This window comes from Leptinotarsa decemlineata, unplaced genomic scaffold (assembly GCF_025532065.1).
Source record: "Leptinotarsa decemlineata unplaced genomic scaffold, Ldec_3_MD MMD2_tig00078422_RagTag_RagTag, whole genome shotgun sequence".
Lineage (NCBI taxonomy): Eukaryota > Metazoa > Arthropoda > Insecta > Coleoptera > Chrysomelidae > Leptinotarsa > Leptinotarsa decemlineata.
Genome location: NW_027412747.1, coordinates 12,720,130 through 12,747,716, shown reverse-complemented (window position 1 = coordinate 12,747,716; position 27,587 = coordinate 12,720,130). Strand labels below are relative to the sequence as shown.

General features: G+C 36.7%; 1 protein-coding gene across 3 annotated transcripts; it reads right to left on the bottom strand.

The window, feature by feature from the left end:
* Positions 1 to 6,403: 6,403 nt before the first annotated feature.
* LOC111516134 (F-box only protein 39) lies at positions 6,404 to 27,587 on the bottom strand. Of its 3 annotated transcripts, none has more exons than XM_074186095.1 (5): positions 27,407 to 27,587; positions 12,069 to 12,249; positions 10,777 to 11,019; positions 8,380 to 8,617; positions 6,404 to 6,896 (listed from the first exon to the last, which is right to left on the bottom strand). In XM_074186095.1, exons 2-5 carry the CDS (start codon positions 12,245 to 12,247, stop codon positions 6,585 to 6,587), a joined length of 972 nt encoding a protein of 323 aa, XP_074042196.1. In that variant the 5' UTR covers positions 12,248 to 12,249; positions 27,407 to 27,587; the 3' UTR covers positions 6,404 to 6,584. The 3 variants fall into 3 exon arrangements, with proteins under 3 accessions (XP_074042196.1, XP_023028082.2, XP_074042197.1); XM_023172314.2 differs by having other exon boundaries at positions 27,398 to 27,586; XM_074186096.1 differs by lacking the exon at positions 27,407 to 27,587 and adding an exon at positions 14,053 to 14,158.

The window sequence follows — 27,587 nt, the reverse complement described above, 5'->3', positions numbered from 1 at the left end:
AGAGGAGGAAGAGAGCGAAAGAGGCAGAAGTGGCAGCAACTATGAGTGCACCCTCCACCTCTCCCACTCCATCCTCAACAACAAGGGCACCTCTTGCGGAGGGCGCCAAGAGCTCCGCCTTGGAAAAAGGCAAGGAACCGGCTGCCACCGCAGGAAAGCGCCCTCACGCGAGTACCTCCACGGAGGGAACCCCAAGAAGGTTGAAGAAGCTGCGCAGTGACAGAAATGTCGCTGCACCTTCCAAAACCTTCGTGGAGGCCGCCTTGAGACACCTCAAGGTAGCCATCATAGATGAGACTAACCCGTACGGTAAGGTTACCGCAGAACGAGAGAGTCTCATCAAAAAACAACTGTTGGAGGAGCTGGACAAGATCATCTTCTCCGCCTCCAGCAACAACAGCAAACCGCCCACGTTCAAGTCGTGGACATACTCCGGTGAAATCATCAGAGTGGTCTGCGATGACGACGTGACGCTAGAGTGGCTGAAGAAAGCCACAATGAATATTAAGCCATGGGAGGAGGCATCACTTGCAGTCGTCAGTGTGGATAAGCTCCCGAAGCTTACCAAAGCCTCACTCTGGATCCCGGAGGACGTCCACAAGACGACATCCGGTGAAAAGGAGAGGGTGCTGGGTCGGCTAAAGGCGCAGAATCCTGACCTGAAGGTAGCAAGATGGTGCACCTTCCATCATGAGGTTAAGATGAACCCACAAGGACACCTCTTCGTCTTCGGGATCGGAGAAGATGATATGGCTGTCCTGAAGAAGAAGTCAATGAGGTTAAGCTACGCGTTTACCTCACTGACTATTAGGGCAACAATAAAAGAAACAGAGGGTACCTCTGAAGACCCTAGGTCCTTGGAAGTTGAACCACCTAAAGTGGATATTGACCCCAAGGCCACCATGGGTCCCGAAAAGGAAGTCGAAGCATCTGAACAGATGACATTCGATGACCTGACGGAGGAGGCACCCAAAAACAGCGAGGCCACCTCCCCCTTAGCAGGGGACCTCTAAAGGTAACTTTGTATCCAACAACTGTCTCATGGGCAAGGACGTTGGAAAAAAAGTAAAAATAATACAATGCAACCTCCAACACAAAAAGGCGGCAACGGCAACACTATGTCGCCACCTTGATGTATTGGAGGAGGCAATAGCTTTGATCCAGGAGCCCTGGATAATTAAGACCAAAATTACTGGTTTCAGTAGTTTAACTGGTCAAATTTTCAGCTTACCAAGCAACCAGCAACCTAGGACGGCTGTCTACGTTCCTAGGAAATACAGAGCGTTTCCGATGGCACAATTCAGCACCTCAGATCTCACTGCGGTCAAAGTTGAATGTCCAGTTGGGAAAGGCAAATATATGGCGTTGATAATCGCATCGGTGTACCTCCCTTCAGATGCAGCCACCCTACCACCGACCAGAGAAATGGAAGTACTAGTGGACCACTGCCTCAACCAGAGAGTGGAGCTCATATTGGGTTGCGACTCAAACTCTCACCACGTGAGCTGGGGCAGCAAGGATATCAACGCCCGAGGTAAGTCACTATACGAATATATAATACAGAAAGATCTAACAATCTTGAACAGAGGCACGGAGCCAACATTTATTAATGCCCGTAGCCAAACGTTAATAGATATCACGCTCACGACAGCCGAAATATCAAACAAAATCCAAGACTGGCAAGTCTCGGACCATATCTCTATGTCAGACCACCGCTGGCTGACCTATACGGTAAGCCAGGATCTCAGGACTACTGTGAAATCCCGTGACCCGAAGAGGACGGATGTAGCTCTCTACAATCGACTCTTAAGAGGAGCTCTGCGGGAAACAGAGGTCCTGACTCCTGGCAACAATGAAGAACTGGAAAGGTACACAGTATCTATCCACAACAAAATAGACACTGCCTATAAGGAATCCTGTCCAATGAGGATGGTTCAAACGCATGGCACAACCAACACATGGTGGTGCCCTGAATTGGAACACCTCAGGAAGTCAGCGAGAACGACCTTTAACAAGGCAAAACGTACAAGACTCGAAGAGGACTGGGTTATATATCAAGCCAACCTCAGAGAGTTCAAAAAAGTCTGCAGACGAAAACAAAGAGAAGCCTGGAGAGCCTATTGTGAGGCAGTCGAAGACTTTCCACTAGCTTCTAGGCTACAGAAGGCACTCTCAAATGACCACCAAAAGACTATCGGCATCCTGACGAGGAAAAATGGCGACAAAGCCGCCAACCTCCAGGAGAGTGCTGAGATTCTTATGGAAACTCACTTCCCAGGTTCTGTCTTTCCTGGAACGGCGAACTGGACGGATGTACCAATAACACCCTCACAATATGACTGGCAATATGCTAGTACAGTAATTGATGAGGACAAAATAAGATGGGCTATATCGGGCTTTTCCCCCTTCAAGTCACCAGGGCCTGACGGTATAAGACCAGCCCTACTTCAGTGGGGACTGGACACTCTTATGCCACACCTGGTTGGAATATTCAGAGCCTCTCTAGCTCTGAGGTATATTCCCAGTAAGTGGAGAGAAGTAAGAGTAGTATTTATACCCAAACCAGGTAGGATGGACTACACCCTACCAAAAGCATTCCGACCAATTAGTCTCACATCGTTTTTCTTAAAAACCATGGAGAGGCTATGTGAGCGGTACATAAGAGATGAAGTACTTGTTAACAACCCACTTCATCCAAATCAGCATGCATATACCCCGGGAAGGTCTACTGATTCTGCCCTTCACCATGTGGTTGGCAGAATCGAGAGATCATTGGACAACAAAGAATCCACCCTAGGTATATTCATAGATATTGAGGGAGCGTTTGATAAAACAACCTTTCCAACAATTACCCAGCAACTACACTCCGGGAATGTACCCCTGGTAGTAGGAGAATGGATACTCCAGATGCTCTCTAGCAGAGCAATAAGTATTAATGTAGAAGACATCACAGTTAAAGGACTGGTCATGAGGGGATGTCCACAGGGAGGGGTTTTATCACCCCTTCTCTGGAACATAGTTCTGGATACCCTAATTAATCACCTTAACAAAAATGGATTCTACACAATTGCATACGCAGATGACATAGTTATCTTGCAGACCGGCAAATTTGTAAACACACTGTGCGATAGAGCGGAGGATGGGCTCAAATTGATAGAAACATGGTGTAAGGAACACTCACTGTCGATCAATCCCAAGAAGACTGAGATGGTCCTTTTCACCAGGAAAAGAAGTTTAACGGGCTTAAAACCTCCCGAAATCTTCAAAAGCCAACTGAACTTCTCTGAAGAGGTGAAATACCTTGGTATTATCCTCGACAAGAAGCTAACATGGAACTCTCATCTACAGAGCAGAGCAAAAAGAGCATACGTGGCTTATGAGCAATGTCGGAGGACAGTGGGACGCGCATGGGGTCTTTCACCCCGTGTAGTCGCCTGGATCTACACTGCAATAATAAGACCTATGTTAACGTATGGAGCCATTGCATGGGGACCGAAAGTTCTACAAGCAACGGCCATCCAAAAATTATATCAAATACAGCGACTGGCTTGTTTAAACATCACAGGAGCCATGAGAACAACACCAACCGCGGCAATGGAATTAATCACGGGTCTGACCCCTCTGGATCTGTACGTTAAGGAGGTTGCGTTAATGGCCATGATACGATTGCACACGGCTGGTGTAAACCTAGAAGTAGGAATGGGTCGATTGAGGCTGGGCCTATGGCGGGAAGCGCTTACTGCGCAACCTCTGCTGCAGGCAACAAGTGATGCAATTGAACCCAGGTTTGTGTTTAATAAACCCTACAAAATACAAATTAAGCAGAACACAGAGTCAGATGCTACAAATGCAATACGGATTTATACAGATGGCTCAAAAACCAAAGAAGGTTCAGGATGTGGAGTGTACTCCAGATCACTAAGCCTAAGGATTAAATGGGGAATGGGAAGAAATACCAGCGTGGTCCAAACAGAACTGGCTGGTATCTCAATCGCCACAAAAGAAATAACCAAGAAAAGAATTTCTGGCAAAAACATTACAATCTGCACTGATAGCAGACAAGCACTATTAGCCTTGAACAGACACCGTGTTACTTCAGGACTAGCACTAGAGTGCCACCAAGATTTAGCCAAAGCCTCGGTAGATAATAACATTATCCTGAGGTGGGTTAAAGGGCACGAAAGGAGTAAAGGTAATCGCATTGCCGACTCTTTAGCCAAGGAAGCGGCTGGACTAAGAATTTTAGGACCAAGTGGCACCCACGGCCTGATGACATCGACAATTGCGGAACTAGTCAAATGTTACACCCATGCTCAATCTTTAAAGAGATGGGATGAAATCAAAGGATGTAATCTTGCCAGGATCACCTTGGGCGACCCTGGGAAGCTGGCGCCGAAGAAATATCTGGCGATGACCAGGAAAAATCTACGCCTTACAGTAGGATTTCTGACTGGCCACTGTCAGCTAAGGAAACACCTACATAATATGGGGCTAGTGGACACACCTCTATGCAGGATGTGTGAACAGGAAGATGAGACTGTCAGGCATATCCTGTGCGAGTGCCCGGAGTTATCGTCAATAAGAGAGTGTGTGTTCGGCGAGTCTTGGCCTACACCTGCCGATATAAAGGAGATGTCTCCCAGCGACCTGTCCACCTTCCTGGAAAGGACAGGATGGACGACGACCTAGGAGGACAACTCCTCGGGAGGATGTACAATGGGTCACATGTGGCCTAAGTGCGTGGGCTTACACTCACCCTCCCTACTCTACAGATACAGATACAGATACTGCCATTGTTTAATGTGAAAACAGACATAGCTAAATATCAATTAAAAAAAATTATCAACAAATTTTAGATATTTCATTTTGCAATAATCATAAAAAATCATAATTAACAAATTAATAAATGTTTATGAACTTTTATCGCAGGATCGTATGAAGTATATATATCAAAAGGGCTCCACGAAGTTTGAAATTTATAGGCCAATTATTTATATCTTTTATCACATTATTTATGACAACGAAGATTGGGAAAAAATTTGTTAGTTAACAATTGAATAACTTTTTGAAGAATGGTGATAAAAATTTTTTTATACGGGACTCCGTACCGCTATATTTTCGGAAGCATAATTTTGTATGTGGGTTCGTTTTATGTTGTAGATGTGCAATAAGAAAGGATTTTTGAATATTCCAACTGGAGAGCCCCCCTAGGGATAAAAGAATTCATTTTCTATATTGATATTATTTTCCCGGAAAAATTAATTATAAATTTATTTTTTTTGTCGATTGTTGTCACTGATAATGATGATGCAAATTTTGAATGAAACATCATAAAAATATCAAGTATGGTATACCACTGAATTGTGATTTTATCACTTCACCATGATTTGTAATGAAAGAGACAAAGAGAAGAAACAAAAGTCGATGGTGGCCGTGTAGACACGAAACGTTTAATCACATGTGTATTATTGATAAAAATAAATTGAAAAATAACTTATTTATTGAAACTTTCAACTATCGATAACAATAAATAGAACAAGTCAATGTTTGTTACAATTTTATATGTCCTAAATGAACAATGTAAGGTTTAATTGACAAACAAAACGACAATAAGACACATCGAAGCAATGCGAAATTATTACACAAATGAATGATTAACATGAATTGTGAGATACATCGATATTATATCAAAACACTTAAAAATACCAGGGGATCCTGCGATTTTTATTTCATGCGGTAGACTGTTGAAAAAACGGGACATCTGTATCAATGGGATATTTTTTGTAATACTAATGTTTTGGATTGTTCAGTTTGATATTGATTGATTATTTTTTTCCTTAGTGTTCCAAGATTGTGAGTTTGTTGTTAGAACTGTATGCCAAAAGTTTCATCAAATTGATATTACCGTGAGGATCTGTTTTGATTTGATGACAAATCTGCTCGACTGCCGACTACTAAAAAAAATAAGCCTAATGATCCGTTTTTGAACAACAAAGATGTTTATGATATCTGATGCCTGACTACATTGTATGAAATTGTGGAATACACAAATGCATAGTAAACCTGTAATAATTATTCTGAGTTAAAAATATTTTTTGGCGTTGCCAGAATGTAAAAACTTTTGTTGATTTTTCTACAGACCATTTGCATTTGTTCCTCCCATGGAAGGAACTTTGGCCCTAACCTAACCTAACCTAACCTAAGTTTTTGATTAATTTACTTTTAGTAGTAATTGGTTATGAATGACATATTTTACGAGCAAATGCCCACTGAATTTTGTAAGTTTGACTTCTCGATATACAACTTTTTGCTCAACTCACCCAAAAATATACTGGGTGATCATTAGGAGTTTGCGAAAAAAATACAATTGAAGGCCATAGGATAGGATGAAAACATAAACAAGTCACTTGAAAATAGAATATAATACATAAACAAACAGAAACATTGAAATCAATTATTTACCAATAAACCTGTTATTAGTTTCATGTGTGAATCACTCAAATTTCCTACAAATTACATATGATACCTGATCAAATGCCTAATCTACGTACATGTAGATATAGATAAATGTAGATGATTGATTTTCACACCATGATTCTGCAATCGCATTTTTGTTCCTGTTTATCGCAGCTATATATTTGTAGGTACTTGAGAGGCATTTGCTTCCTCAACACTTTTTTTGGAAGAATATTGACTTGTTTAAGAGCATGAACAAGGATTAAATTCAGTATGATTCCCGGATGGTTCTTTTTAAAAGTGCCCCAAGCTCGTTCTGTGGTACCTTCATGATTTGTGTGAAAACCATGGAGATGAACGACAAGTATTTTGAAGTTTATGGCGTTGTTCAACGTTTCCAAAACTTCGTCGCATAATTGGTCGTAATCGATACTCAGTACCTGAAATTTGATGAAATAATGGTTTTTCATTTCAATTATGTAGTCGAATGAGAAAATTGAATGAATATACTCCAATTATATACAGAATATTAGGTAATAAAAAATTATAACGATTAATTCAGTCATTTTAGGTTTTTTAAACCTCAATCTGCGGAAAAATTCCTACTGAGCTGAATTTCAGTATACACCTTCATTATGGCATTTTAATGAAAATGTGAGAAATCGTCATTGATATCGTGCCGGCTAAAAAAGTTATAAGGGTCAAATAATCTCAAATAAAACTGTGTTCTAACATCTAACCTAATCAAAATCGTTTTCCTTGAGTTCCTGAGTAGGTACCATTTTATAGGGATGCATTTTATTTTTTTTAATATGTTTACTATCGATGTATGGCTAACATTAAATGTATGTCTATTCGATATATGTGGGTTTTCCCCAAACTCAAGCTTCATATATCTAATTTGAGTTCATCACACATCTAATTTAAGTTCATCACTCATTGCATTGACAACTGCTTTTTTTATCTGCCTCACATGAACAAGCTCGCGAAACTGTTCTCTATTTTGTTTATTGTTCCTTGAGAAATGGGCGGTAAATTAGTAAATTTTTCATGAAATAGTCGAGCTACTTCCTGTTGTGTTCGGGTCTTATCTCCGTAAGCAACCATTTGTAAAACTGTTATTTTATGAATTTCCTTAATCTAACCATTTGTCAGACTTTAAGTTAACGAACTTTAAACTTGAATCAAAATACTATCAACTAATGTTGTAACATACAAAAAAGTTGACAAGGCATTAAACTAACGTTGCCACGGCATTAAACTAACGTTGCCACGGAAATTATTTACAGTTTTTTTTTAAGGATGCCATCTAAAAACAACATTGCTATGGTTTTGGCTTACTTTCTTATTATCAATATCTCAACCTCAAATAAGTTTTCAGTATATTGTAATAAGTTTTGAGTGTATTTTATCGAATTTTGGTAATAGTATGATTTTAATTTATTTAATATTTATTGCTGCAACTTGAAAGCAAACATGTTTGAATAGAAAATGAAAAGATCTTTTAAACGATAAATCACAAGCCTATACTTCCTATTTAAAAAATTTGGGGTTGTACCTGTCATTCGACGGGGGTTTCCGTTGAAGTATGTCAAATTTCAATTTTAATTTGACGTGTTTCGGGGTTTTGTTAAAATATGTACCGTAACCGAAATAATGAATTTAATCCATTTAGCTTTTACACACTGTATAATAAATGCACATAAAAAATATCAAAAATCCTTATCCTACTCTCACAAGTCAGATGAGGAATGAAAAAACCTCTGCGATTTTAAACAGCAGATGAAAAATATTAAAAATTCTTATATTATTACGTTACTGTCATATTGAAAATAATATTTCAAATATCAAAAAATAAAATAAATTCTTTATTTAAAAGTCTTCAATGATAATGACATTATGCCAAAGGGAAAATAATCTCACCTCTAATTTGACGAAAGACCTGAGTAATATTGGATTGAAATAATAATCATTAAATAAAGGAGGATTTCTGCTAAAGGAAGCTAGACGAAGTATCTTCAAAGACTTGGGGTTGAGCTTCTCTAATATCCAATCCACCTGTAATGGCAGGATCCCCAAACAGCCTATACTAAATTCAGTCAGTCTAGGTAAACATATTTCAAACTGAGACATCACTTCTTTCCAGTCTACCGATTCCCATCTGCAAAATAGTCCAGTCATTATAGTAAGTTCACCTCGGAATTCAAGATACCCAGCTGTAAGTCTGTAAATACTTGTATATTGACACCCTAAAAGTTGTCTGAAAACCTACATATGATAGGGTGTACGCAACTATTAAATTTCAAGGTCAAAGGTCACAAAAATCGGTTTTTTGCGTTTTGTAAACATCCCATTTCATATGGGCTATTTGTATTTATTATCAATATTGTAGAACACATAATTCTCTACAAATTTTGTTTAAAAAATTTTTTCATGCAGTGATAGAGAGCGGAGAGCGCGCGGTCACAGGATCACTTCAGGTCACCGGTGCCTCCGGTCGAAAACGCGCCATATATAGTTGATGAACTATCGATAAATCAATGATTATAAATATTTGTCAATTTTTATAAACTATTATATTATATTTTATAATTTTTTTCCTAACCCCTCCACTTTTTATTCAGTATTAATTTATTCAACAACACTTATCTGCCCAGGTAATTGCAGAATTGTTAATGAAAATATAGAAATTATATTTGAATTTTAACCTAATTAATAACTTCTTACATGATGAAAAAAAAAATCAAATAAATTATGAATTAATTTTTTTATTGAAAAATATCATTCAATACATTTATTTTTATTAAAAGTAATAAAATGGAATAAAGGGTACAAAAACTACAATTTATAATTTTAATCATCTTCCTCCTTGATTAAATGGTGAGTCATACGTTCAATTTTTAAGAGGAGTGCATCCAGTACTGCTGGAGGAAGTTCCTTTGGGCGTCAGAAGGGATATATTTTTTATGCATGATAGGGCTCCCGCCCATTTTAGTCAAGTAGCACGTCAGCATTTAACTGAAACATATGCAAATCAGTGGATAGGTCGAGGAGGACTACAGAACTGGCCCGCTCGATCCACGGATCTCGATCCTCTCGATTTCTCTTTTTGGGGCCATTTACAGCATTTGGTTTCTCGTATTCCTGTTCGCGATGTAGAGGACTTGAGAAACCGCATCATCGATGCGTGCAGGGTAATCAGAGAGACTACAGGAATATTTGAGCGAATACGTGGCTCAATGCGCCGACGTCTAGACTCTTGCGTAATGTCTGAAGATAGACATATTGAATATTTACTATGATTTCTACATGTTGTGTGCTTTGTTATTAATAAATTAGTTTTGTTTATTACCCTTTAATCGTTTAATGCAGGTACTAACTACAAAATAACAATAAATCCAGTTCGCCTTACAACCATGGGGTAAACCAAATAAATTACTGGCTAAGTGTCTTTTTGGTAGTACAAAACGTCAGGTTAATTTCAATATTGTAACTTTTTCAGTGCTTGTGAAAAAAATTGTTATACAAATTTTATGTACCCCCTTTAAGGGGCTGTATCTTAACAAGGGATGCTCCAATGAAGTTTCTTTATATGAAAGATCCTATCTTTTTTTCGATGAGGAATCACCTCCTTAAATGTTTTACACTTATTCAGTTACACCCTGTATATGGCGCGTTTTCGACCGGAGGCACCGGTTGACCTGAAGTGATCCTGTGACCGCGCGCTCTCCGCCTTCTATCTCGAAAACGGTTCACCGTATGAAAAAATTTTTCAAACAAAATTTGTAGAGAATTATGTATTCTACAATATTGATAATGAATACAAATAGCAAAAAACCCATAGGAAATGAGATATTTACAAAAAAGCGCAAAAAAACGATTTTTTTTACCTATGACCTTGAAATTTAATAGTTGCGTACACCCTACCAAATGTAGGTTTTCAGACAACTTTTAGGATATCAATACACAAGTATTTTCAGACTTACAGCTGGGTATCTCAAATTTCGAGATTCTTACCTAATGGCAATGCTCAATTAGAATCATCCAGAGTCCAAGGAAAGGCGGGCTGCTTCCTTATCCAAAATTTCAAAAATTCAGTTAGGTTCATGAAATATTTTGAGAATTTTCTACATATTCACTTGAGATAAACACCTTATTTTTGATATTTGTATTTTTTTCGTTATTTAATATTTTTGTAATATTAACTAGGACCTCAAAAACTTATTGGCGAAGAAATACAATATCCGGGGAGGGGGTTAAATACTTGTGAGTTATGCCAGATGCTGGCTAACTTGCTATGCCAGATGCTGACCAACTCACCTGATCTTGACCTGATTTTTGAAGGTCTCCAAATCGCAATGGGTTGGATTAATAGATAACGTTTTCAATTTGTTGTTCCAGGCCAACTTTTGCATTAGATCAAATAATTCTTCGATGCATGCTTTTGAGAACGAATCCATGATAATTTTCACATGTTTGACATTGCTTCCAAATAAATTTGTGAGGAATCTACTTTTTTCCAGGTTATTGTTTTCGATGAAGAATGTGACGGAGGGCCAAAATCTGAAAATAAAATGGAATGGAAAACGTGTTTCGATCACTATCATTCGATTTTATATTCAATATCAGTACCAGCTTAGGTATCTACCACTAATAACAACAAATTCAATATTCAATTCAAATTCAAAACCATCATACATACAAACATCGATATCAAAAACAATCAAAAATGTGGAAATAAATAAAATAATGGATATTGCATAGTACTATGAGTTTTTTTTAAATGACTCGCTGAAGTAGACTCACGCTAGGCAAATATAGCCTGTTTTATTATGTAATTGTATTCGAATGGCAAGTTAAGTTTACTTCATTTTTTTATGAGTATAAAAAGAGGATAAGAGAGAGAATTTATAATTTACAATTAGGGTTGAAATGAAATTGGACAATTTGAAACATTTCGATTGAGATATAACCGCTTAATGTGTTATTATTGGTAATTTTTGATAGTATGTGAAGTGCTTATAAACACAATATATACAAATTATAATTAAGTATTTATTTCAGAACAAAGTTGGAAATATTTCTGGGTGATTATGTACATACTTTTTCGCCTCTTTTTTGAATAAATCTAAAGAAATGAACTTTAAACGTTCAAGCCAGTCTCAGATATACCTACACAGTAGGTTGAATTGAGTGACGCCTATCAGAAAACAACTACTCGCCTGGCTAATACCACGATCGGCGTTGGATTATATCCAACAGGCGTCAGTACAGGAATCTTCAAGAGAAAGATCAAACAGTTTAATCTCCAGTAATATTTGAAGAATTGTCAAGTGACAGATTGTTTCATGTACTGGAATATTCCCTCCTGAATCGAATAAAATTTTGTACCTACCTATGCTTTAAACCTGTGTCCGATGTTGTCTGGGTATTCTGGATGTAAATCAAGAAACTTTGAGACCTATTTGATTTTTTTGTCACTAAATTCAATTTCAAATTTACTTTGGAAAAAAATGGAATCCAAAACAAATATTATGGATGCTAAGAACTGCATATATATTTATTTCTGTGGACTTAAAAGTGATTACACGAAAGGCATAAATAATACTCGCCTTGGTTGGAAGTACTCTCTTCTCCAATTTTTACAAACTTCAGACGCATTTTTTCTGTCATGTTTGTCCAACATCGTAAAAATTTTGGTTATAACAAGCGACGGAAGATAAGCCCATCTGATTTCATCTTTTGTTCCCGATTTATCAGATCCTGAAGAACTTCCACAGTTGCAATCCATTTCTGAAAGTCGGAAATTTTTATCGGCAAATTCCTCCACTTTATATAAAACAACAATATTGAAACATAACCCTCGCATCTAGTTTGGTGAAAAAAATGGAAATTGTATGTGGGTCAAAGATTCATAAGTGTTAAAGTCATGTTAAGTGCTCAAAATTTGGCGGGGGGAGTGATATTATTATTACAGGTTTCACTTATTCAAAACATACTTAAATGTGAGATTTTCGCTTGAAAGTTTACAAAATTGTGACACGTGTTTCGCTATAGTATAGCATCTTTGGGCGTCACAATACTATTTGAACAAATTCTATTCCGCGCTTTTATAGTAATTTGAATCATTATGAATATTTACGAATCATTATTTCGGAATTTACTAAAGCACGGCAGATTAATATACAGGGGGATACCTTGTACTCGGTCAAGTACCTCCACCAAATATGAGGCCGCCCGTGAAGGATAAAGGATCATATTACTAAAAAAAAAATGATCATCCGAAATTCTCGAGCGCGTCAGATTAAGGTAGGGTGAGTTAATTACATGCTAAAAAGTGTATATTCCAGTAATCTGACAGTTTGAAAGTGAGGGAAGGGCAGCAAAGTTGTAAAAAAATAACGTCATTTCTACATTCTCGAGCTCAGATAATTTTTTTAATTCTGAAGGAAATAATTCAAGGATAACGAAAAATATATAATCTGACGATTTCCACAAGCCGAAATAACAAAAATTCGTCGATGAAGTTTAATGCGTGCAGCTATGTGATACCTATATTTCCCTCTCCGAGTTTCTATTCCTCTTTCACTTTTTCTCTATCTATTACTCTCTCACTGCGTCCCCACTCTGAATTCTGTTGCCATGACGCCATCACAGCGGATCACAGAGATTCGTTCGTGATGAAGATGAAGATGATGATTAATTAATCAATTGATTATGAGAAATTTTTTTTAACATTTTTTGAAATCATTTTCTTATAAATACAAATTTTGTACTTAAAAAACATACACTTATTTATTTGCATGCTACTTCATGAGCTTTCCAATTAATTAAGTTCAATGATTTGGAAATCGGCGAATCCCTCTAGACTCTAGACTCTAGACGATCTAGAACATAAAGATGAACGATATATATCTTATTATATGTCCATGCAACAGTATTTTTTCACATATTTAAAAACCTATTGCCGCATCCCCCACCAATGAAAAAGTGTATATTATATATACATACATGTATATATACATGTATATGTACATATGTACATGTATATGAATATACATATATACATTTATTTCTTCTTATCATCTAAGCTTTGCAACCTAATAGGTTTCTATGACGCTCGAGTAAATCCCCATTTTGCATCGTGGACTCCCCTACAGTGACCTGGAAGAAGGCCTGACATCGTAGTTCATCCCTACTGTAGTTCAACAACTGTTTGGTATCAAACTTCGAAGGGTGAATAAACGCCTTGCAGTGAACCAATCCTGAAAGATTCTGTATCGAGAATCGTGAAAAATATATACACACATCGGAAAAGTCTAGGGATATTTTTATAACATACTAAATATCATAAAAATGAATGCATGAGGTCGTTTAATTTCGATTAAATTGGTACACTCGACCACCCTGTAGATTTCTATGGGTTGAACAAAGCCTGCAAAAACGGTAACTAATCTTTTATCAAGTTTTTTACAAACTGTAGGTTTTCGGCTAAAATGAATAATCTGAAAGTGTCGAGTTTGTACATTATATGCAGTTCTTGCTCAGCAATTAAACTGGAAATATTGTGCTTTAACATGGAACGCCATCACTTACCATTGGCAGAGATGAATAGAGCTGTAGGGCTTCTTCAAGGTGGCATGCGACAAAATGATGTAGCTCTTCGTTTGGGGGTCTCCCAAACTGTTATCAGTCGATTGTGGCGGCGTTACCGTGAAACTGGCAGTCCAGCCGAACAACATCCAGGGCGAGGATGCGCAGTTCAAGACCGATTTTTGGTCTTAACCGCAAGAAGACAACCGACAATCACAGCACCTGAGTTGGTTAACGTGTTGCAGCAAACGCACCAGGTAACCATTGGTCGTGATACTGTCAGAAATCGACTGCATGAAGCAGATTTGGATTTCATCCAGATTCTCGTCGAGTAAGACTGTGGAGACGACCTGGAAATAATGAACGTTTGGGACACGTCCAGGAAGTCCACACATACAGAGGTGGTACAGTAATGCTATGGGGCGGAATCATGATCGGCGGCAGAACCGATCTCGTTTTTCCAAATCGCTCCCTCACAGCTCGACAGTACCTCGACACCATTCTTCTACCTATCGTCCGTCTGTTTGCTGGTGCTGTTGGTGAAAACTTCCACCTAATGCACGATAATGCTCGTCCACATGTCGCGCGTCTAGTGACTGACTGGCTCCCCAACGAAGGAGTTGATGTATTGCCATGGCCAGCACAATCACTGGACCTGAATCCCATCGAGCATGTGTGGGACATGCTTCAACGAAGAATTACTCCGCATATGGGGAACATTCACACAATGTTTCAATTGAGAGAGCTTTTAATCGCTGAATGGGCAAATGTACCTCAACAAGACATTGACAATCTCATTTTGTCGATGCACGATAGATGTAGGGCCGTAATGAACCAGCGTGGAGGCCATACTTTGTACTGATTCCAATTTTTTTTTGTATTATGATTTTTTTTCGGGGTGCCAAAGAAGAGCCATATTTTTTTTTAGTTTTGCTTATATGCGCACTCACTATTTTTGACCATTTAATAAATTTTGTTGTAAGTTACATTCGTTTAATAATCACCCGTCAACTTTTTTTCCCTAAAGCGATCTAAAAAAAAATTATTGCCATTTTTAAAAATATCCCTAGACTTTTCCGATGTGTGTATTTCAATGTACAAAAATTGATAGAAGGCTGTAATAGCATTATTAGTCAGGAAATAAGGCAGATTTCCACCAAACTGACAAAACCACAACAGAACAGCAACTGGGTCGATTTTGACAAAGCAAAAACATGGGTTGTCGAAATGAACTTGTTCCATTCATGACCTATTTATTTTGTACAGATTCATAATGAATATAGAATAAAGAAAATAACTTTTGTCTAAGTTTTACTGAGATTTTTATTTTTTACGGTTCAATAAACCATTTTCGAGTGAAATAAAAATGGTTTAATAAATCCAAACCGGTCATAAATAAAAATCCTAGTGGAAATTAGACAGAAGTTTTTTCAATATTCTATATTGGCGAAATAAAAAACATGTTGAAGACTATGTGTCACGGGCGATTGTTGTTATAGTCGAAGTAAACGATATCGTGCACATTTAAAGTTGACGGCACTCTCAAATGACAAAATAACCAATACATTGAAATGTACCGGCAGCGAACTAGTCCACGTGGACTGTAGACTTGGCGATTTGTATTGGATAATTTTTACTAACTGAGTTTTATGATTAGCTGAGAAGTCATAAAATTAAATTTGAAGTCGTGTCACGACTTCATTTCAGGAACTGATCCCGATTTGAGTGTTGAAATTCGATATTGGTGCAGTTATAATTACTTAAAATTTTTGTTAGCTGTTCAAAATGTGGCCTCCTTGACCAAGTACTAATAGTAATAACGAGTGTGATATAAACGCAGCCTTTTTCCAGTGTAGTGATTCGAATAGCGATGGTGAACAATGCGAAAAAGAGATAACAGTGAAGAAGATTCCGATACATTTGAATATTTTAACACAGAGAGTATGTTTCAATGTATATAATAATCTAAATCTCAAGTTTGGTTTTGAGGGACACAAACGATTACAAGCAACATCAGATTTTCTCGCCTAACGCCTATATACAGTGTGTCAATTTGAAAACTTCCCACCCTCAATATCTCCCTTCCAGTACAAAATATGAAAAAATGGTCAGACAGGTCAACTTTATTTGCAAGGGGGACACTCTGAATGAATATTTTCAACCCTCGGGGTTCAACCCCCTAGGAGGGGTGGATGTTACCCTCAGAATTTCAAATGGAAAGGGGGGTCAAGTGGCACATCATTTTGAAGGGCATTCAATTCGCTTGCCGACGGTGCCCTCATTTATTATTTTCAGATCAGCAGTATCCGAAAATGTAGTTCTAAACTAATAGAAGTAATTAGAATTGGCCTATACTAAAATGCCTGGTTATCAAGTTAGTATGCAAAGAAATACAATTTACTGACTCTCTTATAAGTAAAACTTGTGATGACGGGTCAGCTTTTCAACTTTCCATCAGGGGTAAAATTAGACAAGCCTCAAAAAATTTACATTAATTAGTTATCTGATTTCGGTGACTTTCATTTGGGTTTATTATCGGATTTAAAACTCTTATCCTTTTTTTGTTACTTCTGCTATAAAAAGTATCGTTTTTTGAGCAAAAAAGGTGTTCATCGCATTCAAGCCATTTGGTAGTACTATCATTTCAGTTTCATTTGTTGAGCTGATCAGCGATACCTTAGAAAGTGTATAAATTGTAAGAATGGTTTACACTATCCAAAACCGAATTGAAATAATTTTTATTTATGGAGAGGTGGGCAAGTGCGCACGAAGGGCGGCATCTCTTTTTAATGAAAGAAATCCAAATCTTAATATAAGTCACCGGTATGTGCTTGATTTGGTGACAAAGTTTTCCGAAACTGGTTCGGTGAAGAATAAAAAAAGGAATAACCCCAGAGTACTGAATGAGGATGCTCAAATTGAGGTGTTGGGAACATTTGCTGCAGAGCCGACTAGCTCCTTACGATCAGTAGCAGAACAGACGGGAATGTCACACGAGACTGTAAGGAAAGCACTGAAAATGCACAAATTTCATCCATATAAAATGCAGATTCTCCACGAGCTCCATGAGGATGATTATGACAGAAGAATAGAATTCTGTGAAATCATGACTCTTCGAATCAATGCTTTACCTAATCTTCTGTTCAATATCTGTTTCAGTGATGAATGTTCATTTTTCCTGAATGGCAATGTTAATAGGCAAAATTGTCGCTATTGGAGTGACGAAAACCCTCACAATTTTCGAGAAGGACATACACAACACCCACAAAAAGTTAATGTTTGGGCTGGTATTCTTGGAAATGCCATTATCGGACCTTTATTTTTTGAAGAAAACTTGAATGGTGATCTGTACCTAGATATGCTTCAAGCACCTATCGATCCACTTATAACTCACGAGCTCGAAACTCAAATTGATGCACACGGTAATTTACTGTTGCAGGAAGATTTGTTACATTTCCAACAGGACGGTGCGCCACCTCATTATTTTCGCCCCGTCCGACAATGGTTGAACGAGCGATTCCGGGAGAGATGGATTGGCAGAAGGGGATCAATTGAGTGGCCACCGAGATCACCGGATTTGACTCCATTAGATTTTTTTCTTTGGGGATATCTCAAATCTGTCGTTTATAAAACACAGCCCACTGATATGGATGACCTCAAAGGACGAATTACAGCAGCATGCCGGTCAATTAGTGGTGAAGTTTTCCAAAATGTTCGAGAGGAGTTCGAAAACAGACTGTATTACTGTTTAGAGCAGAATGGACAACATTTTGAACATATTATCAGATAAAGCGTAACAAGATGGTTGAAATTTGTTTTTTGCAATTTAGTATTTTTTGTTTGCACTCGATGCGTATTTCGTTAACTAAGTAGTTCTACATTCCTCTCACATCCACGAATTCGAATATTACTCAAGGGTTGGAACGATGCTACCTAGTACGATGCTCACCTTTTCCAATAGTCCATTACAATCATTTGTTTTGAATACCAACCTGAATACCAAACATCTAGTGCGGGCGAGTTTTAATCATTTATTCTTATTCACTTCTAATCACCGTTCGTTTGGAACGTTATTGTTCAAAAACTGCTCATCAAAAACTAATGAAAAAGGTATCATTGGCAAGAGAATTGAATGCCCTTCAAAATGATGTGCCACTTGACCCCCCTTTCCATTTGAAATTCTGAGGGTAACATCCACCCCTCCTAGGGGGTTGAACCCCGAGGGTTGAAAATATTCATTCAGAGTGTCCCCCTTGCAAATAAAGTTGACCTGTCTGACTATTTTTTCATATTATGTACTGGAAGGGAGATATTGAGGGTGGGAAGTTTTCAAATTGACACACTGTATATATATATATATATATATATATATATATATATATATATATATATATATATATATATATATATATATATATATATATATATATATATATATATATATATATATATAGGAAAAAAACGATGAAACACGTCAGTTGATTTCACGTTGTACGCATTTTTTGGCAATAAAATGTAATATTTTTTTCAACCCCTTAGCTGCTACCCCAACTTTTTTTTTCAAATGCAAACCTATGTCGTGTATGGACTCTTCGAAAAGCTCGTGAAAAATGTAATCTGACCATACCCTTTATTTTTTTTCACTCATGCGGTTACTACGAAATGAGAAAAAACTCTTTTAAAACCAAAAAAGTTAGAAATACCTACTTAGTACTATCTACGAGTGAATTAACGTTGCAAAAAACAAATAAGTGGTGATGATGTACATTGTTCAACAATTGCTAAGGATCACCAGTACCTACTTTCTAAAAGTTTACAAATTTCAAGAAGAGACCAACCGGGCCAGGCACCACAACAAATTTTATTGATTTATGTGTAAAACTGATAACGTAATGTAGCGTCAACATTCTGTGGATTTTATTTTTTCACCAAAAACTTACACATAAAATTAGTTCCATCCCAAGCAATAGTTGACCAGTGTACTTCAAAAAGAGAAAAAGGTTGTTGCATTTGTTGTACCAAAATGAATGCCCTGATAAAAACTATTGTCTTAACTCAGTTTTAAAATTGTGGCATTTCTGGGTGAAATTGAAAATATGTATGTTTAGTTTATTAATTGGGTACCTTCAAATTGTTCTTTTTTAATTTGCTAAACAAAAAAGGTATTGTCAGAGAGGCAGCGTATCAAAGTCTTGATATTGTTGTGATGTGGGGATAGAATGCGGAGTCAAAGTGAGGTGTCTACTTTATTTAATGCAAAATATCCAAAAAATCACATTTCCCAGGCTACTGTGAGTACGATCTTACACAAATTTGACGAACATGGTACAGTGGAGGACTTGCCCAGAAGTGGCCGGCCACATGTTTTAGACGAAGATCAAAAATTGGACATTGCCGTATCTCTGCAGGAAGATCCACATTAGTCAACGATTTCATTAGCCCAAAACAATCCTGCGTCTAGACGTACGATTGGGAGGTTTTTGAAAACAGAAAAATACCACACATATAAGGTAGGTATGTCTTGTCCAAGAGCTCTTGGAAGATGACTATGACAGGCGTTTGCAATTTTGCGAGGAAATAATGAGGCGATGTGACGAGAATAATGGGTTTCCACTCAACATACTCTTTTCGGACGAAGCTACTTTTTATTTACATGAAGTAGTTAACAGGCACAACTGTCGATTCTGGAGTCAGAAAAACCCACACTGGATATGCGCAGCTCGTACGCAGCGTCCTCAGATCCAGATCCAACAGGACGGCGCTCCCCCAAATTTTGGAATTAATGTCAGAGAATATCTCGATGACATATGTATTTGCAGGACGCTGTATTGGACGACGTGGTACAATTGAATGGCCGCCACGATCTCCAGACTTAACGCCATTAGATTATTTTTATTGGAGATATATGAAAGACAAGGTTTATCAAAATAGGCCGGCTAATATTGAAGATCTAAAAAGCAGAATTAGAGTGGGATCATATAACATACCGGCTGAGGCCATTCGGAAATCCGTAGACGAGTTTTACCATCGCCTAGGAGCCTGCCAAGTAGAGGGTGGAGGCCAATTTCAGCATCTGTTACGTTAATTCACCCGTAGATAGCACTAAGTAGGTATTTGTAACTTTTCAAAAGAGTTTTTTCTCATTTCGTTGTAACCACGAAATAAAATAAAGGGTGTGTTCAGAATCCATTTTTTACGAGCTTTTCAATGAGCCCATACACGACATAGGTTTGTATTTGAAAAAAAAAGTTTGGGAGGGTTGCAGCTAAGGGGTTGAAAAAAAAATAATTTTATTGCCAAAAAATTCGTACAACGTGAAATCAACTGACGTGTTTCAGAGTTTTTTCCTAAAATACTGGTTAAAAAGATATTAATTTTATTCCGGACTTTTGCCCATCCCTGATATTTTTATTATATATTATATAGATATTGTAATTCTTATATAATCAGAAATGATTTATAATAACGAAATCAGTTAGCTCCCTAACTATATAATTAAAGGGGAGCTGTTGGAAAGTAGGTTGCACTATATCGTTAACTTGAACTATAACAACGAAATCTCCCGTCGGCAGGCGGAAAGATCAAAAGGTTGCGGTGTTTTTTCTGTATTTTTGTAAACATAGTTCGCTATGTTTACAAACATAGCGTCGGCGACGACAATACGTAACTATTCAGATACAACATATCTGTAATTTGTATCCTGTTTGAAAACTTTTGGTCTCAGTACATTCAACAATTTCTCAAATTCTTAGAAAATATCGAATCTACAATAATTTTATCCGTTACAAAATCTTTTCGACTTCTTAACAATGATCTATCTCATTCAGTATCTTGGTTTTTTTCGCTTGCGCTCCTTTCGCTCAAAATATTCTTTTATGAAAAAATCGTGACTTTTTATTAAATCATAGTCTAGGGAAGGTATGATGGAAACTGTTCGTGTAGTGGAAACGATATAAAATATTTCACAACAAAACACGCGACTCAGACTAGTTTTTGTCAAGTTTCGAGTTCGTTTCTGTTTTTTAAAATGAAACTAGTCGTAAGCGAGTCCGTTTAGTGGAAATTGGCCTTTACTTTGTATCTGAAAAATCATTGAAATGCAAGGCATACTATGCATATTTTATGTAAATAAAATGTCGGCATGTCTCTGTCAACATTGTTGTTACAAAAATCTTATTCTTGATGTAAATTGTTGAAACAGAGTTAGATTCATTTCGCTTCATTATTCTCAGTTAATTTCTGTCAATCTATTGACCGCCAAACGGTCATCTCCCACTAAACCGGTGAAGCGGAAAAAGGAAAGCGGAGATAAGTGAAAGTACTCAAAAGACCCATAGTCATCTCTCAGAGGAATTAGTCCAGTCATCACCCGAAGACGATTGTGGATACTAACAATCGAAACGTCGTGAACTAACTTGGCTTGGAATCTCTTAACTTTATTTTTGGAATTTTGAATTTTTACTTGTATTTTATTTTACTGTTATTTCATTTCAAGTTTTTTGCTTAATATAATTGTTATTTTCAGCTATTCTTTTCAATTCTTCTTTTTAATTAGTTCTTTCAGGGATTTCAAATCATTTTATATAATATCAGACAATGGAAGTCCAAACTAATGAAATTCAAAGTATTTAACGAATTTCAATTTCTCATTCAACGGTTGAGCTTTTTGTGAATGGAATATATTCTATAAGAAGATTAAAAGTGGTCACTTTGAATTAACTACTTCTACAGATGTTCTCAAAATCTGTTCATGAATCTTCAAATTCTCTGGAGACAACAACTTCTGGTTGAAGACAGGTAATATATTTAGAAAATTACTGTGTTCATAAATCTTCAAATTCTCAGAAGACAACGACTCTCGGTAAATACAAGTAATGAATTGTACAAGGCTATTTGGTGTTCATTTAAATTTTGAATTAAACTGTCGTCTGAAACAAGAGATGTTTTCTGGCGTTCAATCGTATTCGAGCGTGTATTCAAAAACGAGTCGTAGTGACGTCATTAATGATAAGTCAGATGTCAAATTCAATAATAAAAACAAACTTTTCAATTTTCTCTAATCTCACTTAAAATCGGATTTGTGCATACAATAATTTTCTAGCTTCATTTTGTACATCCTTACAACGTATTTTATAAAAAGGTTTCAGCACTTTATAAACTATAACGATAAAAAAACAGAAACTGACAACTGAAGTAACGTAACGTCGAATTTCGTTTCAAAACCAACTTCACACTAGTTTTCAATAATTAATCCAGTCATTTTAGGTTTTTTAAACTTTAATCTGCGGAAAAATTTCTACTGAGCTGAATTTTGGTATACACCTTCATTATGGCGTTTAGATGAAGATGTGAAAAATCAACATCGATTTCGTGCCGGCTAAAAGAGTATAAGGGTCAAAAGGTCACAAAAATCAGTTTTTCGCGAATATCTCGCGACCTATGGCTCAGAGGTCAATAAAGGTCATTATAAAAATTATTCCTCATACGATTATCTACAAAAATTTGTTTTGTATTTTTCTGTAAAATTAACCGTTTTCGGACAAGAGCGCTGAGAAAGCGAGTAGAATGCACTCACATAGGGTATTGTATACCGTATACATATAAGGCGCATTGAAAGAGATAATAATGACATTGAAAAACTTATAGAGTGGTTTACTTCACATAATCCTTTTTCAACTTGCAATGAAGTAGTTTCTATATCGACAGGAATTGCTGGCAATAATCAAATCAACTGTTATAATTCCAAAGAAATTGGTCTGCAGTCAATTAAAAAAATGATAGGTATGTAACATTCGACAAAATTACATCAAAACGCACTGACACAGTTCTTCCATTATCATCAGTAAATACTTCTACCATGATTGTCATTTTTGATGGTTACTCCGATACCAGTAAAAATATCAAAGCGATGGAACAACTAAGACGAACCGCAGCCGTTTCTACATCTTGTGAAGTGCACTTCAATGAATCGATAGAAGTTCCTATCAGTCAAAAAAAATTTTTATCTAATCGAGTTAACAAAAGAAAATTAATTGAAAGCTCATTGAGAATTTCGAAAAAGTTGGTATTTCTACAAGACGATCACGTGATGATGCTGACGTCTTAATAGTTGAAACAGCAATTGAAAAATCAATAAATAATACTACAATTATCGTTGGCGAAGACTTAGATCTATTGGTACTTCTCATAGCACGCACACAAATACTTGATCAACCTACATCAATTTTTTTTAAGAAACCATGGAAAAAGAATGTTGAAACAAAAATATACTCGACTGAGAGCCTCAACAAGTATCTACACTGCAAGAAAAATATTATGTTTCTACATGCTAAGACCGGATATGACACAACTTCAACACTTTTCGGGAAAGGAAAAATTAAAGTCATGAAGATGTTTGAAAAAAGACCCGATTTACACAATTCTGAATAAATATTACAACAAGACAATTGCGCTCGAGATGCCCTTGTACGGTGCTCCAAAATCAGAAAATTCAATTGACAATTACAGATACTGCAGCTTTGCTAAACTAACAAGACAAAGCACAGCTGTGAAATTTCAATTATTACCACCCACTTCTTCAGCAGCTCAACAGCATATTTATCGAGTCTATCATCAAATACAAACCTGGCTAGGAAAAGACATTGATCCAGAACAGTGGGGTTGGGAGTTGAAAATAATAATTTACAACCAATAACAACTTTATTGCCGCCAGCACCCGATCATCTACTAAACACAATCTTTTGTAATTGTACAAAAGGTTGTGGCGGCAAATGTAGATGTAAAAAAATTGGATTCAGATGTTCTAAAGCTTGTGGACATTGTCGTGGTCAGTCATGCTTAAACGCAGAGTCCACTAGTGAAGAAAATGAAGAAGATGTTGATTTAAATACAGCAATAAGTCCATTCGATGTTTTGTCAGCAACTTTTGATGAAGTTGAAATTGAGAATATCGACGACAAATCAATATAAAAGAAAATTATATAAAAAAATGTTTTCCCTATTTTCCAATGTAGAAATAGAAAATTATTGAGCATAAAATAAAAAAAACATTTAATTATACAGTTCATGAATTATGCCTTCAGGGAAAACCATGTAAAAAAATGCGCCTTGCATTCTACCTCAAAGGTGGTGCGGAAACGAGTACATCATCATAATGCAGTCGCTTTCTCAGCGCTCTAGTCCGAAAACGGTTGACTTTACAGAAAAATGCAAAAGACATTTTTTGCAGATAATCGTATGAGGAATAATTTTTATAATGACCTTTATTGACCTTCGAGCCATAGGCCGCGAGATATTCCCGCAAAACTTATTTTCGTGACCTTTTGACCCTTATAACTTTTTTAGCCGGCACGATACCAATGTCGAATGTTCACATCTTCATTAAAACGCCATAATGGAGGTGTATACCAAAATTCAGCTCAGTAGGAATTTTTCCGCAGATAAAACTTCAAATGACTGGACTATATGATGAATACGTTTCAAATCATAGTTGATGTGACGTCATCGTTTCAACGCCAGAATGAATGTATTTGAATCACAGACTAATACGTTTTGAATACATGAGCACCAGAAAATGCCTAAGGTAGTATAGCAATAAACGTCAGAAAGAGGATAGAATTCATATTCAAATCTGCTGGATGTTTCTTTTTCGATTATACTGGAAAACTCGATCTCACCATTCATACTGATTGAAGTGCATATTTATCGGATAATGCATGTAATAATATTTTGGGTGTGCGGTAAAAAATAATAATGATAATATTAAATTGGAATGGTTAAAAAACACAATGTAAATCAAACAAGTTTACATTACATATTACATATTAGAAATATTGATATCAATAGCACCGAATATACTATCCTAGTCGTTTTTTGTATTTGTCTTTGATTTTTGAAAAATTTTGATACCTCTCACAGCTTCATCAGAATCAAAATAAATCTTTCATATGGTTTTTGGCATTTTTGTTTTTGAACAATAATCGAGGACGTTTTTTGTTTGACGAGCTGCAAAATGTGGAAACTGTAGAGAATCTTGCTGGAAATATTAAAAATATTGAAAAACCAGAACCGAAATATTCGGATGAGTTATTCGAAAAAGGAATAATACTGAAAAATTTGAAAAAAATACGTGGGGAACAATACGTGGAATGTCAATAATATGCAAATAATGAAAATCAAAATAAAATGAATAAAATATATTAAACAGAAAAATTATGGAAACTACACTGAAAACTTGTATTGTTTCCTGAACAATTCAAAGAGAAAACTCTAATTGTGACAAATTGTTCCCATTCTTCTTTCCCTAACATATTCAACACAGATACCCAAAATTTTGCATACTCACATAATGTAGAGAATTGGGCCCCTGTTGATAATAATAGTTTGTCTCGTGTAATCCAAACAATACAATGTCTTAAACAATTTTTTCAAAAATATGACTCATACTTGCAGAGGGTGCCATAATTATTCGTACAGGGTAAGTTTTCAAATTTATCAAAAAATTTTCAACCATTAGAAACGAGATAATGTTTCGAATGAACCAACACATAAATCAATTGGTTGACTCACCGATGAAATTAAAATTCGTCCATAACAAAGCGAACTTGTAACTATTTTTTTTTGTCCAAAGCCAAACATTGAAACAGACGCGCACACACTTTTCCACCTACCAGAAATTGTTCTTACCGCATCCACGTACTCTTTACAAATTTATACTCGTACTTCAGAAAGTCGCGCCACAGTTTTACTACCTGTTTAAAAATCTGTTTAAAATCTGTTTTTCCGTTAACCAGCTGTCGCACCACTACGAACGACAACCCTCAGAAGTCGGAACTTGTGCGAGCTAAGGATTAACGAGGTATTACTTTTTAACGTGTGATTCCCAACACGAGTTGGACGATAGCAAGTGAAAATCGATCGTTCAGACTAGGGCTTGAACCACCGACCAACACGGCAGTCAATTCGAGTGAGTGAACAAAACACCCACGTCGAACCGCCTGGCTACCGCCTATATTACATTCGCTAATGTCTGAGAGTGAAAGAATTTCAAGAATGAAAACATGCCGGTACAACAAAGGTAGCAACATAGTCGTCTCACTGCAATTCCTCCACAAAGTCACTGAGATATTTCTACCCGCTATGTCCTTTGAGGACGCCGATAACGAGCCATTGAAATAGTGACTTGCGACAAATAACGTCAAAAGAGTTTCATTCCGTGTTCTGTGTTTTTGATCCTCGCAAGAATCATTTTCACAACGTTTTGTCAAAGTCTCATTTGCCATCCTCTGATGATGCCTGGACTCTGGACACCGACCGACTCTCTGGAACTCTCTTTCTCAATTTATAGGTGTGGCAGGTACCTTTCAGTACGGAAATGGTAGTTGATGCGTTGGATAAAACAAGAACATTGCCTTTGAAAATGTCTGCCGCAGTAGTAGACGAAACGGACAGAAAAACAGGAGAATAGCCTTCATACAATATATCATATATCAGCTATGCCAGGTGATGCCGCGCAGAAAGCTGAAGTAAAACCATCATCCACCTTCGTCGCAAGTAACTTCCTATATATGAAAAACTGAAATCAATTTCATTTGATCGGGATGACCACCGACAGACAGGGTTTCGGAGTACTAACTCCTTGTCATTGCTGGGTGGGTCATTTCAGGGTGATCCGTCTGAAGTTGCTTGCGACGAATATTCCAAATGGAAGACGTTACACAGGTGCCTGATGATTTCACTTCAGCTTTCTGCGTGACATAAGCTGGGTTAGTTCTTGTTGTTAGGCATCTGCTACACGTACCTACAAAGTCGTAGGTTCACATGAGAAGCAAGTAAGTTGTTTTCGAATGAACTTGAGCATGTGATATGCACTTCTTCAGAAGATATTTATTTATTATTCTGACTCCCACCCCGGAGTATGTATTTGTAGAGTTGTTTCCGGACTTTGTCTGCAGGTGGCGTAGAGGTACATTCTACTGAATCGACTGCAGGCAGAGCTTATGGTTAGTTGGGATATTTAGACGGTTCACTCTGTCTGAAATGAACCCACCCGCATTACACACATATTTCGGGGTGTTTGTCTACTCATAATTAATGTACGAGACGTTCTTAAAATGAAATAAATGAATTTGGACAATAATGGCAAATTCGGATGTTATTTTCTGTAAGTCAAGTACTAAAAACTAATCTATATCGTAAAGTATAGATAACAACCCGAGCTCCATTTGGCTTATAACCTTAATAAAAAGTATACCATTTACTGATTTTCCCATTATTTGACTTTCCTAAATTTGACTTAAGTACTTCAAACTATTTAATAAAAAAAAACAACTAAAATATGGTCACATACCTTACATACCAGAGGATGAAGGTTCTAGAGCTGAATTATACCAAAAAATAATTACTTGAGCGCGAAACAATAATATTTTAAAACTACGCCTAAATCAATAATACTGGATCTCAGTATTCAAGATGTACGGTTCACTGTAATAATGAACTGAATGTCTATGAAGTATTCAAAAACTGTCGAATGAGACCTT

Bases quoted from the DNA above. Each gene is read 5' to 3' on its own strand.
- LOC111516134 (XM_074186095.1), bottom strand. From the start codon at position 12,247: ATGGATTGCAACTGTGGAAGTTCTTCAGGATCTGATAAATCGGGAACA. The intron at 11,020-12,068 runs GCGAGTATTATT...TTTTATTTTCAG, and splicing joins AGAGAGTACTTCCAACCAAG to ATTTTGGCCCTCCGTCACAT. The intron at 6,897-8,379 runs GTGAGATTATTT...ATCAAATTTCAG, and splicing joins GGTCTTTCGTCAAATTAGAG to GTACTGAGTATCGATTACGA.